Source organism: Myxine glutinosa, chromosome 9 (assembly GCF_964187855.1).
Source record: "Myxine glutinosa chromosome 9, kmMyxGlut1.1, whole genome shotgun sequence".
NCBI lineage: Eukaryota > Metazoa > Chordata > Myxini > Myxiniformes > Myxinidae > Myxine > Myxine glutinosa.
The window spans coordinates 65,261,877-65,281,187 of record NC_136269.1 but is presented as its reverse complement, the minus strand read 5'-3'; the positions used below and the strand labels follow the sequence as shown (position 1 = coordinate 65,281,187).

Here is a 19,311-nt window from a genome sequence, read left to right as displayed (position 1 = left end):
ACTGCCATACACCCCATAAACCTAGTGCTCCTTTGCCCCCCACATGGGAAGGATGGTGGATTTGCCATCCCACCACATCGGGGGTCTCTCACTACCAATTTTGCACATCAAATTTCAACAAATTAAAAATTTGCCAATCACTGCCCATCTGCCAATCACTACTGCCAATCCCTTGCCAATCATCAAATTTTGTTTTTCTCTAATTTTGGGTCCAAAACACTAACCTCATCACCCAGTCTACTCACTAATACCTCTCGGTGCGCCAATCCCTGTCCAAAGCCCGGCTTCGTAAAGCCAAGCAATGGATGCTGGTTGTTTTGTGCCAGCGGCTGGGTGCGTCCCGCATTCGGTGCAGGGAAGGAGGTTTACCCGGGCCGAGATCCCACGCACCATCTCGGCACGGAGCCATCCAATGCCCCGATCTCGACCTGCCGGCACGTCTCACCAAAAAGTGGTCGCCATGACGACTCTTTCTCTCGGGCCGCCCGCTCCGCCTAGTGGAGCACAGACGCGGCCGTTCAAAGCGAGGCCCAGCACGCACCGAGGGCCCGATTCGGCTATAAGTCGTTCTAAACTCTATCCCGTCTAACGTCGATGCTTCACCTGCATGCTTACACCCCGCAGCCCGTTCCTTGCTCACACATCCAGCCGTTTCCATGCCCCTCGTACCGTTCCTTACACACCCAGGTACACCCATTCCACTCACCGCCTTGGTCACACACCTGACCACCGAACACTTTGGCACACACTCGTTGGTAGCACACCTCACCAATACACCTCTTCGCGCCCCCTCCTCGGTCACCTCCTCTGTGACAATCACAGGTGTGCTCTCATTCGCACACCCAACCACGTGCCTCACCACCAACTCCAGCGTGCATTCCCACTCACGCTCTACCATTCCAGGTGTGCATCCTTCCATCCCAGGTGTACATCCTCGCTCACCTGTCACAACTAACTCACGCTCCATGTCACTCTCACTACTTTCACCTCCATTCCTGACAGCGCACTCACCCTTACTCTTGACAGCACACTCTTTCCTCATGCACCTGTCCGTCACACACCTTTCTCGCGCACACTCTCCCGTTACACCCTCTGTAACACTCACCACAGCTGTGCATTCTTCCTTGCCTTTGACAGCGCACTCTTTCCCCATGCACCTGTCCGTCACACACCTTCCTCGCGCACACTCTCCCGTCACACCCTCTGTAACACTCACCACAGGTGTGCATTCTTCCTTGCCTTTGACAGCGCACTCTTTCCCCATGCACCTGTCCGTCACACACCTTCCTCGCGCACACTCTCCCGTCACATCCTCTGTAACACTCACCACACCGCGCTTCCATGTGCCCCCTCGCACACGCGCTACGACCGACTCACTCTCGCCAGCACACTCACTCCTTGGCACGCACTTTTTCCTCACACACCCCAGAGTCGGACTTTCTCGCACACCTCCTTTTTCGCACACCAGACCTGTCGCACACTTCACCAACGGCCTCTCACGAACACCCGGGTCTATCTCGACCCCCAAGCTTCTTAAATCCCCTGGCGCATCATACGCACGACCATATTGGTCACCACTTACACCGGGTCCTCTTCCTCTTCGCTTCTCCTCCATCACCTGCGAATCCCTCATCCGGTTAATGAGCACATCATCACGATCCAAACACAGACTTTGGACCAATTCTTTTATCTCCTCTTTTATCTCTTTCTTATCCCCTCTCCGTCGCTTCTTAATTTCGCTCATCCCTTCTTCCACTTCTTCTAATTTGTGCTTCACCTCTTTTATTCCCCGGTACGTCTCCTCAAGCTCATCCTCTAAGGCTACCTTGACCGTTTCCAGGTGCGTCCTCACCTGCCGGTCCTTCGTCTCCATTACCTCTATCACCTCGTCCAACCTCGTTGTCAGTCCCTCACGTACCATCTGACATTCCCTCTTTGTCGCTATCAAGTCGTTTTTTATGTCGTTTTGTGTCGCTTTTAAACCTCCTAATACCGCAGTGTTCCTTTGAACCTGCTCCACTAACTCCGTCTGTCCCACCGTCAGCTGCTCCACCTCCTGCGTCAGGTCCTCTATGCCCCCTTGTAACTTTACAGTCCCCTTTCTCACCTCCTTCTCCATGTGCTCCTTACAGTGCCTCACCTCCTCGCGCACTCCTCCGACCTCCTCACTCACTCCTCTTCTGATCTCCTCTCCCATCACTTGCATCTCCTGCCCAGATGCCACCCTCATCTGCTCCATTTCCTCCCTGTGAGCATCCAGTTTGGTTTCTACCCCCATTCTGACCCCCTCTATCTGCTGCTCCATTTGTTTAACTTCCCTTTCCGCTTGGTCCCTCATGTCCCTCAATTTGCATTCCATACTGTTTTCTAACCCCTCTAACCCATTTTTCACTCCCTCTATCTGATTCTCCTGGGCAGCCATTCTATTTTCTACCCCCATTAACCCATTTTTCACTTCTTTTATCCCGTTGTCTAACCCCTCAAAATTATTGTCTATCTTCCCAAATTTCTTGTCTAACTCCTCAAAATTATTGTCTAACCCCTCACTGGTACCCCTCGCTTCGTCCCTCATTACCCCCATTTGCTCACTCTGAGCCCTCGCTTCGTCCCTCATTACCCCCAATTGCTCACTCCGAGCCCTCGCTTCGTCCCTCATTACCCCCATTTGGCCCTCTAATCGCCCACTATCAACCCTCATTTGGCCCTCCATCCTATCCATTTTTGCATTCAGTTGGGTCAAGAATAATCTGAGGTCAAACCCGGTTTGCCCAGCGTCCCCAGCCGCCACCGCAGGCTCGCCCTCCGCGGCGCCGCTATTTTGGGACCCTTCAACCACGTGAGCGAGCGCGCCATTTTGCGCGCCCGCTACTTCGTGCGTGACGGCGCTATTTTGCGAACCTGCCGCCCTCACTGCTTCGCTCTCCTCATGTCCCTCAATTTGGTCCTGGACCGACCCTGCTTCACTCTCCCCTACCGGACCCCAGCCGTCTTGATCCGCCATAGCGCGACTTGCAAAATTCGAGTTTCGTAAAACAAATCCAATTTTTTTTTTTCGTTATAATTTCGTCGAGCGCAGTACGCGCTCCGAATCGATTTTCCCTCCCAAAATTTGGGCCTAACTAATTTAGTCCCGGGTCCGAATCTCACTCCTCGACACCAATTGTTACAGTACTAACACAATTGGTGTCCAAAATTTGGGCTAAATAAATTTAGTCCCAGGTTCGAATCCCACTCCTGACACCAATTGTTACAGACACGACTTTGATGTTAAGGTGGGCCGAGCGGAATGGCCGTCGTGTCCGCACAAATTACCCGACTATACTCGACGTTGACGAAGTCGCGCTACGCTGGCTCAATAAGAAAAAGAAGACACCCGGCTGGGTTATAATGACACAATACGACACCAGGGGTTCAGTTCTCAAGACCTCCGGAGGAGGTTATATTAAGGCGGAAGGTTAGATTACAACTACAAGAGGGACAGCATAGAAAGACAGGCACTTAGACACACTCTTATATTAACCCTAGACAGACGACAGATAAACGGGACAACGCTGACTCACACGGGGTTTGATGGCTAGGAAAGGCAGATAGCGATGGCTCAAGGTGCACTCTTGGCTCAAAGCAGAATCGACTCGGTCCGGTCCAGAGATGCAGGGAGGTCACAGCGCTCGGAAGGCGACGTTCTTTCTCCAAGCTGAGGCGCATCTGTTTCAGCGCTCGCAGGTCCGTCTTTCTCCAGCTGGGGGCGAATCTCTCGTCACATCCGGCCCGTGGCCGCGTATATCCGGCGGGGAGTGACACGCCCTCGGCTCGTTAGCTCCGCCTCGTGGAATCGGCACGTTGCTTCTCATTGGGTGCGTGCGGGGGGTTTACCAGGCTCCGCCCTTGACGAGGAGCTGACAAGGAGCCCCTTCGTGGTAACCCCGTGGAGCGCGTGGTCAATGGCGCTAATCGAGCCGGTGTGAGGACGCATCCTCCCCCGCTCCGCCGCCATCTCCTCTGTTGTTGTTGTAATTGTTGTTGTAGTTGTTGTTATTGTTGTTGTTTGGGGAAGAAGATGGGAGGAGGTATGGGAAAGGTCCTAAACTCACTACTGATGCCATATAATCACATTCTGGTGCAACGAAGAGTCATAATTAATGGAAACGAGGCCTTAACTGACATAGATTAAGAATAACTAGGAAGATGTCCGAAAGTTGTCTACGTGTGGTGCGGTGGACCTGGGCACGACATTTAATGGGGGAATAAGGGGAAGGTCGGCTCTACTGATTGTTATTTACATGCAATGGGACTAGGGAATGGGGGATTGGGGAAAGTTGGGGAGTATTGGAGAAAATAGGGGAATATTTACAAGCGGATATGGAGGCCAAATTCCATATTCGCAACAATATCTATTCCCATTGGTGAGAATCCACTGCATTGTTTTGCATCATGTATTTTTTTTTAATTATCTTGATATTTTCATTTATACAGGTATGCGTGATAGAAGTTCCTTTTTAACTCCTTACCTGATTCCCGCGGATCTCCAATTCCATGTGCCTCGACACTTGTGTCGACATTCGGATGAATGTTTATTGGAGTGGACGTCGTTGTAATGGGTTCTGAACAAGAGAAAATAGGAAACAAATTGTGAGCAGATTTAACGTAATTATAGCAAATTAAGCACATTCCTCATGGTAGCAAACATTATTGAGAGGAATTTAGGGCATTGCTCCTGGAAACAGTGCATTTAAAACAAAACCACATTGTTTGGCTGTGTAGTTGAAGCAAAACCTTTATTTCCATGAAACATCAAAACAAAGAGTTGTTAATGACGTGATCATTTTCTTTTCATAAAACAATTTTTAAGAATTATGTCAATTGTTTTGGGAAAGCAAATCATATGATCAATCAACTACCAAAAGGATATACAATGGCTAGCCTGTGTCCAAATGAGTGCATGATGACCCATTTAAACAAGAATAATCGGGACTCAGGAATCACCCTCATATTCCCATTTTTTTAAGATGAAGAAGTTTAGATTTTTCACAGTTTAATAGATTAGCAAATGTGTTGTGAGCTATGGGAGGTAGGAGAAGACTGAGGGTAGAGGGGTTGGTGTTGTTGTTGATATCCATGGATATTTCTCTTGAACAAGCTTGTGGCACAGAGACAGCCAATCAATCTCGCAGGTGCGACCCAGAGATCCCCTGCATCGAGGATGATGTCCCCCCCCCCCCCTTCACAAAGTCAGGGCCATGATAGAGAGCGAGAGCGAGAGAGAGGGAAAGGGAAAGGGAAAGGGAAAGGGAAAGGGAAAGAGAAAGAGAAAGAGAAAGAGAAAGAGAAAGAGAAAGAGAAAGAGAAAGAGAAAGAGAGAGAGAGAGAGAGAGAGAGAGAGAGAGAGAAAAGAAAAAAGAAGAAAAAAAAGAAGAAGAAAAGACAGAGATAAGAGGGAAAGGGCCAGTCCATGGGTACCGATCGGCACTCTGATCATCACTGCGATGCCCTGACAAATCCAGACAGCAGGGAAGAATGGGGAAGATTTGGCCCCAGACTTGCGTTGGGGGTACAACCACCGCAGAGAGGTGTCCCCGATAGTTGCTTGTAGAGGGGTAGATATTAAGGATGTATTATGTCCTGGTTTAAGTGCTGTAGCTCATTTATTTGTATAAAAGAGTTCCCGAGGAAGGATTTGAAGTAGTTAACTTGAGAACTGGGAACTGGAGAGGCATCAAGGTCAGAGATGGCAGGGATTGGAGGCATATTGGAATGCTGAACCTTTTGTGTCATTAAACCTGTGTTGAACGTTTGACTTCTGTTGGTTACACAGCATTACAGCGTGTAGATGTATAGATTTTACTTGATGTTATTTGTTCATGTGTTTGCTGAATTAGGTCATGGTAGACTTTGTTTGTCTCTCGTCTTTCATCTTGATCTTAACACGCAGTGACTAGAAGGCAATTACATATAAAATGCAGAAAATAGCATTCCTTGTTTTATGCCAGCTGCATAAAAAGTTCAAGAGAAAAACTATTGAGGCTGAAAAGAGAGTAGACATTCTGGTGTTCACCACACCCAGGACATTTCATTGATTTCAATGTTGCAGGAAGATAGGTGGGGAGGAAAAGTGACACAACGTTTTGAAAGGTCTGGGTGAGAGAACAACACCCATCTGGCCGGGTTAGATATTCTAACTTCTGATCAGCATGGCTGGCAAAATTTACCTAAGTCACCTGTTTTACTATAAAATACGGAGAGCAATGCAGAGGGGGCTTGGAATACGTTGCATTGAGGAGAGTTGAAGGATATTGGAGGCAAAACTGAAGATGTGTGGATTTCGACAAGAGTTGCATTTAAATATCTGAAAGCAGGGGCATGCGTGAGCACGACTGGGATGAGGGATATATATATATATATATATATATTTATATATATATATATATATATATATATATATATATATATATATATATATATATATACACACAGACTTGGCATTTAACATGGAATATTTTTTTGTGGGGGTGAACTTACTTTTCAAGATGTCTTAGAACCAAAAGTTCATTGGAATTATGTTGAAATTATTCTATATTTTGTTAATGTGACCAAGAAACAAAAACCACATTTGACATTTCGAAACAAATAAATTGATCCTTGAAAGTTATGTAAACTGATATCGAAATCAATTCATGGACAGTACTGTGTTAAACTTCTGTACGTTTTCCAGAAGTATCTCTTTATTTTGCACATTACCCAAATTTTTTTTAAACAAAAACAAACGTGAAATTACGACTGGGATTACGGACAGTAAAATTACAGTTAAGTATTTCGTGTAACCCCCACAAGCATTCAGGAGAGCACGTACACGTTGAGGCATGCTGTTCACGAGATTTGCCAAGGTTTGGACAGGAATCGCTTAACATGCAGTAACAATAGCCTGCTGCAATTCACGCACAGAGGTCAGCTGCTGGTCCAAGTGGTCGATTTGACGCGTTAATTCTGCCCACAAGTTCTCTATCGGATTCAGATCCGGGGACATGGCAGGCCACTCCACATGCTCTACACCAGTACACCATGGTCAGCAAGAAAGTGTTGGATCATGCGAGCACGATGGTTTTGGATGGGGGAGCAAGGCCGGAGAGGAGTCGGTAGAAGACGGAAAGACCATCAACCTGCCTGCGGTGAGTAAGTGGAAAGGCCCTAGGAGATAGCTTCATCACTGGAGATTCCAATGATTCTGAACGCTTTGGTTTCAACAGCGTGAAGACGAGCTAGGTGTGAGGCAGGAGCACCAGCCCAGAGGGGAGAGCAGTATTCCATTGAGCTGCAGATGAAAGCCTTGTATGTGGTGAGGAGCTCAGGTGTGCCAAGGAAGGACTTCGCACGACGGAGGATGCCCAGTCGGCGACTGGCTTTGGTGGCCAGATTTGAAATGTGGTTTTCCCAGGAAAGATCATGGCAGATAGTGAGACCCAAAAGCTTGAGTGACAGAACTTCTTGGAGAGGATTATTCAGAAAGTGGATGGGAGGGTTGTCCAGTCAGTCTTTTCGGAGAGACATCGTAAGAGTGTGAGATTTGTTAGGATTGAAAGACATGTTCCACTTGTTTGCCCAGTCTGTGATTTTGACCAGGTCTGCAGAAAGTGAGGAGGCTGCAGACTGCCGATCTGAGGGATGAGGAATGGAGCGACAGAGAGTCGAGTCGTCAGCAAAGAGATAGAGAGGATTTTCAAGAGTCAGAGAGATCATTGATGAAGACCAGAAAAAGCACAGGGCCCAGGACACTGCCTTTGGGAACTCCAGCATGAATGGGAAGAGGAGATGAGAGAAACCCATTCAGGGCCACACGTTGACTACGACTAGAGAGGAAGTCCGCCAGCCATGCGTGGAGATTTCCAAGGATACCAAAGGAGGAGAGTTTGGTGAGCAGAGCGGGGTGCCAGACCGTATAGAAGGCACGTGATATGTCAAGGGAGACAGCTCTAATTTCCTGTTTGGCATTGAGGACCTCCGTCCATTGTTGACAAAGCAGAAGCAGCATGTCCAGTGTAGAGTGACCAGGTCTGAAACCAAATTGATGGTCAGAGATCAAGCCATTGGAGAAGAGGAAAGATTTCATATCTGAAGCAATGATGGATTCCATGACTTTGCTGATAATTGGGAGAAGGCTGATTGGTCAGTAGTTGCTAGGATCTGTTTTTGCACCTTTTTTGTGCAAAGCGGTGATGTTGGCTGATTTCCAGGGAGATGGCAGATGACCTTGAGCAAAAGAGAGGGTGAAGAGAACAGAGAGAGGGAGTGAAAGAGCAGAAGAACACGATTTTAGGACCCGTGGGCTGATGCCGTCAGGACCAGTTGCAGAATCACAGTCGAGGGTTGACATAAACTTTTCCAGCTTGTCAGGAGGAAAGGACACAGAGTCCAGGAGCAGCTGGGTACGACTGGGTACGGTGGGTACAGAGAGGGATGGGTTTGGGACACAAGATTTAGAGGCAAACACAGAGTTGAGGCATTCAGCTTTTTCACGTGCGGAGTCGGCCGTTAAGCCGTTTGAGGTGATGGAGGGGATGGAGGGGGAACAAACACCAGAAACAGATTTGACCAGACACCACCAGGATTTGGAAGAGGGAGACAGATAAGAGAGTTCGGTCTTGAGAACGGAGAGATATAGTTTCCTGGCTCTCCTGAGGGTGGACACACACTTGTTTCGGGCTTTGTGAAAGGAAATGAGATTTCCTCCCGTTGGATTTGCTTTCCAGGAGACGAAAGCAAGTTGTTTCTGGGCAACAGCCTCACCACAAGATTCCGTGTACCATGGACGGGAGGAAGGGTATGACAACTGAAGACGAGATGGGATAAATCTGTGCATGAGAGAGAACAATTTACTTTGGAAGAATTCCCAGGATGAGTTGATGTCAGAGGCGGTAGAGATGGGAGACCAGTCCAGATGATTGATGGCTGCTTGAAGACCGTGCCAGTTGGCCTGAGTGAAATGCCGGACTCGTAGACGCTGAGGAGGCTCTCTGAGAATGGTCAGAGAGATGTCCACTTTGACAAGCACATGATCAGATGAGCCGATTGGAGCAGAAGAAGAGCAGCAGACATTTTCAGGGAAGTTAGTCATAACCAAGTCCAGAAGAGAAGATTCTCCGTTGACTGAGATCCGGGTCGGGAAATTGACAGATTGTGTCAGTCCCAGGGAGTCGCAGAAGTCCTTTGCTGAAGAGCCATGGCTGGTGCGAGAGGTGCTCACACCCAGCCAACTGGCATGGTGACAATTGAAATCACCACATATGAGGAAGAGAGAGTTGGGATGGGTAGAAAGAAGTTGGTCCATATTATCAGACAGCGAGATGTCGATGGAGTCATCACTGTTTGGTGGACGGTACAACACACATATGAACAAAAGATGGGAGTGAAGGGGAAACCGTAGCCAAAGGTATTCCTGGGGGTGAGGTGGAGAGAGCGCAGTGCAGGGTGAGTGAGGAAGAGAGTTTTTTTTATAAAGATAGCAACCCCACCTCCAGGACGAGGGTCAGGTCTATCATACCGGAGGAGGGAGTAACCTGGGAGAGATACCAAGGAATCAGAGACATCATGAAGGAGGAAAGTTTCTGTTAAGCAGATCACATCTGGTTTGTCAGAAGCAACGTGTATGGAGAGATCAGTCAAGTTTGAGCGAAGGCCCCGGATGTTTGAGGTCCATACCGTTAATGAAGAGGAAGGGGGAGCATCAGATACAGAACAGGGGGGGGTGGGGTAGGTTAAGATGTGGAAGAGTAGGAAGAGGTAGGGAGAGCTGTTGGAGGTGTGTCAGAGATTTCAGAATAGCTTGGAGAAAGGGAAGAATGGGGTGGACAAAAGGTTTGATGGAGATTGGGTGAGGCACTGAGGAACAGTGAGGTGTTATTTGAGGAGGGGGAGTGTGCGAGGCAGAAGGTTGGGGGAGATGAAGGTGAAAGTTGGAAGGGGGAAGAAGCGGGGAGGACGCTTTGAGGAGGAGGGGTGAGAGGGGAGTCTAGGAGGGGAGGAGCGAGGGAGAGTCTTGGAGGGGAGGGGTGTGGGGGGAGTTTGGGAGGGAGGGGAGGGAAGGGGCAAGGGGGGAGATTTGAAAGGGATGGGTGATGGGGAAGATTTGGAGGGGAGGGGCAAGGGGGAATATTTGAAAGAGATGGGTGATGGGGAAGATTTGGAGGGGAGGGGTGATGGGGAAGTTTTGGAGGGAAGGGGTGATGGGGACGTTTTGGAGGGAAGGGGTGATGGGGAAGATTTGGAGGGGAGGGGAAAGGGGGAAGATTTGAAAGGGACGGGTGATGGGGAAGATTTGGAGGGGAGGGGCAAGGTGGAAGATTTGAAAGAGATGGGTGATGGGGAAGATTTGGAGGAGAGGGGCAAGGGGGTAGATTTGGAGGGGAGGGGAGATGGGGAAGTTTTGGAGGGACGGGGTGATTGGGAAGTTTTGGAGGGAAGGGGTGATGGGGAAGATTTGGAGGGGAGGGGCAAGGGGGAAGATTTGAAATAGATGGGTGATGGGGAAGATTTGGAGGGGAGGGGCAAGGGGGAATACTTGAAAGAGATGGGTGAAGGGGAAGATTTGGAGGGGAGGGGTAAGGGGGTAGATTTGGAGGGGAGGGGTGATGGGAAGTTTTGGAGGGGAGGGGGTATAGGGAAGTTTTGCAGGGAAGGGGGGATGGGGAAGATTTGGAGGGGAGAGGTGAGATTGGATTTTGAAAAATGTACGATTAATGGGAAACGAACATTTCTTGCAAAATGAGTTTGAGACCTTCGAGTCAAAAATACGTTTGAGGATGCTGAAGGAGGGGTGAAGTGCTGGAGAGTTTCGGGAATGTAGAAAAAAGGAACTGTAAGAGATGGTATTTTTTTTTGGAATGAACTGATTTGGTGAGCAAGTCGAAAGCATCCTTTTATAGGAGAAGAAGAAAAAGGTGTTATAATATATGACAGAAAACAGTTGTTCAGGGGAAAGTTGAAACATCTTTAACAACGTGATCACGTGATCACGAACAACGTGAACGAAGAACGAATGAACAAATAAGGACAACAAATAAATGAATAAGAACTGAGAAGGAAATATTATTATTATTATTTTTTTTGTTTGTTTGAGTTGAGATATTAAACAATGAAGTATGGGGTGTACGACTGGGACAAAACAGAGAACGAAAGTAATTGCAGTGCAATCAATAAACCGCATTGAGAGAAAACAAAGCCACAAGGTCGGAGACGGTAGCCTCAGCCTACTAGTACTAGTACTAGGCCTCAGAATATGCGACACGAATTAACCGACGATTTAGTATACATGTATGAAAAATTAACACCGAAAATCTTCCTAAAGACACACTATAGGTAAACACACCGAAAGATAGATACAGTCTCGACAAAAACACAATTGTGAAAAATTACTTAACTTCGCAAACATGAGCGCACGGGGCAGCTTCGAAAAAACGTGACCTCCAATCTTGAGCATGCGCAGATGCAAAAGAGCCATGCCATGTCATGTCTCATGCCATGTCTCAATGCAGATGCAGATGAGCCATGTCTACAATGAGCCATGTCTCAATTTTTTATATTCACCACTTTCGGAGATATAGAGGTGCTAAGTTTTTCGGTTTTTCCAATATGGCGGCCGAACCATGTGACCGATGACGTCATCATTAACATATTTTATTCCCCATGGAGAGTTCTTTACAATGAGCCCCATCTCAATTTTTTCGTTTCAGCACTTTTGGAGATATAGAGGTGCAAATTTTTTCGGTTTTTCCAAGATGGCGGCAGAACCACGTGACTGATGACCTCATCATTAACATATTTTATTCCCCATGGAGAGTTCTTTACAATGAGCCATGTCTCAATTATTTATATTCAGGACTTTCGGAGATAGAGAGCTGCAAAGTCTTTCCAAGATGGCGGCCGAACCACGTGACCGATGACGTCATCAATTGGGCACAGTATATTAGAGGGCAAGACAAATACGTGTGCAAAGTTTGGCGATTCTACGTGCAACGGTGCAGACGTAGTGCTGCAAATAGACAAACAGACAGACAAACGAACAGATCAACATACTTGCCGGAATCTTTTCCAGCAAGTAACAAACAGACAAACGGACTCAAATGCAATACCCTCTACTCAGGCGAGGGTAACAAGGAAAATGTTGTTGATACGGAAACATTGGTCAAATAGCATATGTGCATTGTTCACCATAACTCATAGCGATGTCATGAGCATCATCAGTCAATGGAATTACTTCACCAGTAAAATAGCATTATGTATAATGTTGCTGATACCAGATCATACTGTCTTTTAAAATTATACACAGAGGGAAACACCATTGAAAGAAAACAACCAGCACCAAAAATGAATATAAAAGAAACACTTACTTCGAAACACTAACCGGTTTGTTGTTCGTGAAACCTATTGTGGACAAACATGATTTCACAATATTAGTGACAAGAATGCAAGTCCTCATCGGGGACAAAGCCCCCAACTGCACCTTACAAATGTAATTCATCGATTTGACATTCAAATAAATAAATAAAGGTTGTGCAGTATAAAGGTAAAAGTTACATTAATAAATAAATTCAAAATGCTGTGTTGATAGTAAAGATGGTAAAGTATATATAAATAAATAATTCAAGGTGGTATGTAGGTCGTTGAGATGTTAAAGTATATATATATATATGTGTGTGTATACTGTATATCCGAGTTGTTTTGTGGGTAGTGGTGATGGTAAAGTGTATATAAATAAATAATGGCTCCTAAAGCATATATACAATCCCTTTATTAATTGCCCAAATTCCAAATTGGCTTCAATCCCAAAATAATTTGATACGCTCCCTGCCCAGATATTATTGCATACATGTGCCGATTATGAAATAAATGCATCCAGTCATTTTACAAGAGAAGATCCAGACGGAAACACCGACAGACAAATGGAAAGACGGACAGCATCCTAAACGTAAGCCAACATTCGGGATGACGCCCAGATGGGGCTAAATATATTTGGGTTTAAGGATTAAATAAGAGTAAATGAAGTGGAATGAAAAGAGAGAAAAATCAGACAGGAAACTGGGAAACAGTGGAGACAAAAATAAGGAATGTAATGTGTACTCACTTCCTGGATTGTTGGTCTTGCTAAAAAGAAGAAAAATAAAAAATACATGTGAGAAATTGACCAAAATCCATAGACTTGTTGCATTTCATACTTTTCATTTTTAGAGCACTAAAACAACAGCACCGCAACATTCGGACGATGAACTTACGAGGTGTTGTTGGTGGAGAAAGAAAATTCGGAGTAGGCACAAGTACAGGAAGCCACGTGGTGATATTCTCTATTGTCGTAGTGTGGATTGCCCATTCATAAACAATCCCTTTGCCTGCAGGACAGATCTCCCAGTAGTGCTCTGTGGAGAAACAAATGTAAACTCATCAAGGTCTCGGCATACACATAAGGGTGACGGGAGGGCTTCCATCATGAGGCTGAAAGTGTACCATCATATGTATATTAGGGGAAATTACAACATTAATTACAAAACAATTAATTAATTACAAAAAACAGTGGAACCGATACTGATGAACAGAGAAGATAACATCATCAGGCTTCAAAACGTCAAGCAAAACATTGTCAGGCTGTGAATAGCAGAGGGAAAACCGTCAGCAGCCATCGAAGCACAAACAGACCAGCTGAGGAAACAACACCCATCCCCCAAAAAATATTTAATTCGAACACAAAAATGAAAAAAAACCAAACTTCCTCTTGCGTTTCCTACTGTTCTTGCACTTCGCTCCTTTGATCATATTTTCATGAAAAAACATGTTCCGTTTAATTTTTATTGCTACGAAGGCCTGAAAATTATCCGACCCTTGCCTTCCCAAATAAAATTACATTAAAATACACCATAAAAAGATGTTTATTAACAATTCATGTTTAAAAACAAAGAAACTCATTCGCATTTTAAATTATCTACAGACTCAATGGCACAACGTACTTGAGTTCTCAGAAGGGCAGCGCTCACACTTGGAGCCCCAGGCCTGTCCAACTGTGCAACAGCACACAGGTTTGGATATAGGCTTCGCTATGGGGTTGGTGCACAGTGCTCCATCCATGGTACGATAGCAAACATCTTTGGTCTTCTCCAAGGCTTTGTTCGCTACAAGTTGGAACGTCAAATTGAGAAAAGGAAAAAAAACCATTATGATTCTGCCTCCTGGAAAGTTACATTAAGCACTCAATGGTAAAGGGAGTATTCCTGTCTTAATAGAATCTCATCGGTCTTAACAAAAGTAGATACTGTACAAAGACAACAAAGAAAAATATTTAATCAATGTCAATAAAACTACAGATTAAATCTTCCAAGTTATTCTCAGTTACAATTAAGAAACAAGCATCCTTTGCACTTAGCTAATACAATGAATCAAACTCTAACATCATGGCAGGAAGACACCAGAACAATAACCAGAGAATATAAGGTATGACATGCTCCCCTCAGCGCACACTCCAGAAGACAGAAAACCACTCTCCTCACTACCATTTCTCCTCAGATCTCTCTCAGTTCTACTCAAAACTAGCACAAACCTGCCCCGCGTGTCAAAAACCTCCCCCTTCTCCTAGGAAGTAGCACAATCCTCTTGCGCCTTTTGTCAGCTCCTCCCTTGTCTCCCTTGATAACCCACTACACCTCGAGGTTTTTTGGGCTCAACCCCCTTCAACAGACGGTCATAGCTCCACTACCCTCTCTTTCTTAGCATGGCAGAGCCACACCACGATGTGCATTGCTCCTCTCTGCTCTTCTCTTGCCACCCGGTGGATGTTTACAGGGAGGTTTTACACATGTTTCCTTCACTCAATCTCTCACTATCCATTACCATGCACCACCTGCCGTATGGTACACATTCAAACAGGACAATCCACAAGCTGACGTATCCCTGCTTATTAATACCTAAAGATTGGCTACCTACTAATACACGGAACCATGCTACTTTATACAATTCTATCTGTTCGAAGGTAATCTCTACCCCTCTGCCCTCATAAACATAACAGTATGTATGTATATATATACATATATATATATATATATATATATATATATATATATATTTATATATATATATATATATATATATATATATATATATATATATATATATATATATTGTTGCGGTTTTGAGTTTGTACAAAAAAGGTTAAATTTCCCCCTCATAGTTTAGTCACACAACAACATGTAGCCTCGTGATAGTGCAGTTATTTCTTAGTATGTGTGAGCAGAGGCCTTTTCCTGTGTTAGTCTTGCGTTGAGTTGAATAATGAGAGTAGGTCCTTCATTGCCTAATGCCGCCTCCATTGCCTTATCCTCCTTATGCTGCCTTTGGCTTTTTGGCGTGAATTAACACGAGGCAGGCTTGGCAAATCGAGACAAGACCGAATGAGGGCGGCGGAGAAGCCGACGGTAAGCGCGAGCTGCCAATCAGGGCTCAAAGTGAGTGGCTGCGGCAATGCGTCACAGGGCATGGTTGGAACATTCGAGAAGGCTAAGGGCGTGGCAATAAAACCCGTTGCGCGAAGCCCCCACGAGCAGTTCGGGTCAGTTATGAGCCCGAGGTTTTGATGAGAGTTGAGCAGTTCTGCGAGAGGGGAGCTGCACTAAATTATGTGAGTCAGTTATGAGCGCGGGGTTTTGTTGAGAGTTGAGAGTTATGAGCAGTTCAGGGAGAGGTGAGCTTGTGCGTTGAGTTATTGGAGAGGCGCTTGTTGAGAGAGTTACGAGTTCTGCGAAGGGAGGCGCTTGAAAGTTCTGCGAGAGGGGAGCTGCACCAAGTTCTGTGAGAGTTGAGTGTTGTACAAGAGAGAAGACGTGCATGAACTAAGTTATAAGCGCTCTTACCAAATTGGATGCTCGGTTGAGCCTGAGGCCGAGCCTCTATTGGGTTACGCGAGTGATAGCGCACCGGTAACTCAACGCGCTGTGGAAAACCGCCAAGCCGGCAAGAGACGCGTACATTCCCTCCCACCTTCCTGCTGGCCCTTTGTTCAAGAGATGCGCTACAAGGGTCCCTTCCACCACCTGCTTGCCTTCATCGCGGGACGTGCTGTGACCGTGGAGAGCCACGCCGGGCGAAGCCGTTCATGGACAACCAAGGCAGCGCGAGAACACCATCCTACCTGCATTTTCCCATTGTGAGTGTGATCGGGCCCGTGTCTGGGGTTAATATAAGACTGCTTAAAGCTGCTCTGTGTCTCTCTGCTTTCTACCGACTTGTACATACTTGTGTAAATAGTAATTAAATAGTGTTCTTCCTTTATTCGACCGTCTCGTGTTTTCCATCATTGACTAAGCGTGGTACGAATAGAACCGCTCTAATCGGGTTCCAATACTAATGGTAACTGCACGGACCACGTGGTATGCAATCCGCTCGGTGTACCCAAATTACACGTGGCTCGTGCGAGGCTTGATTCCCCGCTTCCGCGGCGGCGCAGGCATTTAGGTACGTGCGAGACCGGTCCCGAAACCCGACCTTGCATTGCCCGGGAGGGGCATTTCAAGTCTCGGTTACGCTGGCCCAGAAAGAACAAGGGGCTTAATCTCCCCTTGGTAAGGGTAGAAAGGGCGGAGGAAAACTGTAACAATATATTGTTGCAGTTTTTAGAACCCTCACTTTGTAAATACTTGTAAATAATATTCCATCATTTAAAAGGTTAAAGGTCGCACCCATAGTTAGTCCATATGCAACACGTAGGTCACCATAGGAATTTCATTTATTTCCTTATTATGTGTCAGATAAGGCCGTGTTCCCAATAGTTGAATCTGCGTTGCATTAATCAAATAAGATAGGCCCCATTCGCTTCCTTTCCAACCTCTCTCTCCCAATTCTATTACGCGCCTTCGCTTGCCAGCAGCGTTCGCTGCGTTGAGCTGAAGTTTGTTCAAACAAATGCCATTAGCCATGCGGTCAAGCTCGAGGAAAAAGGGGGCGGAACCACAAGAATGAGGCATGGCCCTGTCAACTCGCCATCAAGGGCGGAGCCGGTGAGCCCTCGCCAACCAACCAGAGCTGAGATGAGCTCACTGGTGGGCGTGGTTTCGAAGTGCACGCATTGATCTCAAAGCGCGTTATATAAGCGCAAGCGCGGAGCCCTTTTACGAACTGCGCGGAGGTCATGGCCACTGAGCACATTCTGATGAAGACTGCACAGGGAACCATCGATTGTAACGGACTTCATGCGGGGGACTTCATTTGGCGGCCTCCTTTTGGAAGGACTTGAAGGACTGCGTGCAAGAACAACTGCGTGAGGGTGCCCCTTTGATACGAACTGCCTTGTTGAGACGAACATTAATAAAGAGAGAGAGAGCGTTGGCACCCTATACGGTTATCCTGTGCGTCGCATCCCAGTCCCCCCCCCCCCCCCCCGATATATCTGTAAGGTCCGCTCGTGGTCAACGACACGCGGCATGCTGCCGGCCTGCTTCCATCACCACCACGGCACGAGTCGGGACCAGACGCAGAGCCTGACCATCTGCCTGGACTTTCCTCCCCTACCACTACAATTCCGTGTGAGTGTGTCCGTTTGTCCTGGGGTTATAAGTTAAGACCGTATAGATAAGATTGCCCTGTGTCCTTTTGTTTCTTCTTCCTCCTTGTATATTCCTTTCGTTTCCTCTTCTTTTGGCTTGTAATAAATTCACCTTGTTATTTCTTCGTTTTCCTAATCCGATCGCATCCATACTTTCTTTCAATTGAGTACCTGTGGCACGATTTCGGAACCGCTCAGGATCGGGTGTAGTTTTATTGCTAACAGCTCAGATCGCGGATCGCTAACCGCTCGGCATTTACCATCCCATCCAAGGTTCGAGCGGGAGTTATTTCCCTGTTTTACGGTCGGGTTAGTAAGTAGGTATTTGGGACTTCATTGACCAATCACCCGAGCTAATTCCGACCGGAAGGAGCGTCATAGCTTCCAGGATTGGGGGACGGCCAGCTTAAAAGACAAGGGGATTAACCCCCCCCCCCCCTCCTTGATAAGGGGAGCGCCGACCCACCGAATCCGCAACAATATATAAATTAAATATATATAGATTACTTGGTGATCTATATATATATCTGTGCAGTGTCTGTGTTGTCCTGTGTTGTCACTGAACTACTTTCTCAAACTTTTGTGAAACCGTACCAAACTTCTGGAATGCACATATCTCTCCCGTCGGCATGTCCTAAGGGTATTTGTTTTGAAAAATTTTCCTTTTTTTTTTTTTTTTTTGAATGTTTTTGGGGAAAAAAAATAATAATTCAATTTCAATTGTTTATAAAATGTGATATCACGTATATTACAAATACATTTGTGCAAAATAATTGTTTGAATTAAGATTGGTTTAAACCATGACAAAACGGCAACTCGGGTACAGTCCTTTTTTTTTTTTTTTTTTTTTTTTGTATACAAGATCGAGGCTCGTGAAAACTTTATCTATATATCTACACATCTGGGCAGTGTCTGTGTTGTCACTTAACGACTCCCTCAAACTTTTGTTTCCGTGGTTGTGAAGTGTTTGTAATAACATTGTGGTGGTTTTGAATCACGTGGTGGTGAGGTATTTTAAATTACTTGGTGGTGAGGTGTTTTGAATTACTTGATGGTGAGGTGTTTTTATTACGTGTTTTATGGCTGTGAGGTGTTTTAAATTACTTGGTGGTGAGGTGTTTTGAATTACTTGATGGTGAGGTGTTTTGAATTACTTGGTGGTGAGGTGTTTTAAATTACTTGGTGGTGAGGTGTTTTCAATTTCGTGGTGGTGAAGTGTTTTTAATTTCGTGGCTGAGGTGTTTTTATTACGTGTTTTATGGCTGTGAGGTGTTTTTAATTTTGCGGTGGTGAGGTGTTTTTATTACGTGTTTTATGGCTGTGAGGTGTTTTTTATTTCGTGGCTGTGAGGTGTTTTTATTACGTGTTTTATGGCTGTGAGGTGCTTTGAATTTCGAAGTGGTGAGGTGTTTTGAATTTCGTGGTGGTGAGGTGTTTTGAATTACTTGATGGTGAGGTGTTTTTATTATTTGTTTTATGGCTGTGAGGTGTTTTAAATTACTTGGTGGTGAGGTGTTTTGAATTACTTGATGGTGAGGTGTTTTTATTCCGTGTTTTATGGCTGTGAGGTGTTTTAAATTACTTGGTGGTGAGGTGTTTTGAATTACTTGATGGTGAGGTGTTTTAAATGACTTGGTGGTGAGGTGTTTTAAATTACTTGGTGGTGAGGTGTTTTCAATTTCGTGGTGGTGAGGTGTTTTTAATTTCGTGGTGGTGAGGTGTTTTTATTACGTGTTTTATGGCTG

General features: G+C 45.8%; 1 protein-coding gene across 1 annotated transcript in view; it reads right to left on the bottom strand.

Annotated features, from left to right (window-relative positions):
- LTBP1 (latent transforming growth factor beta binding protein 1) overlaps positions 1-19,311 on the bottom strand; it is a 343,539-nt gene that overhangs the window by 105,926 nt on the left and 218,302 nt on the right. Inside the window, exons 11-15 of the mRNA XM_068129074.2 lie at positions 13,986-14,147; positions 13,260-13,400; positions 13,112-13,131; positions 12,378-12,411; positions 4,509-4,601 (exon numbers count right to left, since the gene is read on the bottom strand). Of these exons, the coding sequence (XP_067985175.2) occupies positions 4,509-4,601; positions 12,378-12,411; positions 13,112-13,131; positions 13,260-13,400; positions 13,986-14,147 (450 nt within the window). The remainder of the gene's footprint in view (positions 1-4,508; positions 4,602-12,377; positions 12,412-13,111; positions 13,132-13,259; positions 13,401-13,985; positions 14,148-19,311) is intronic.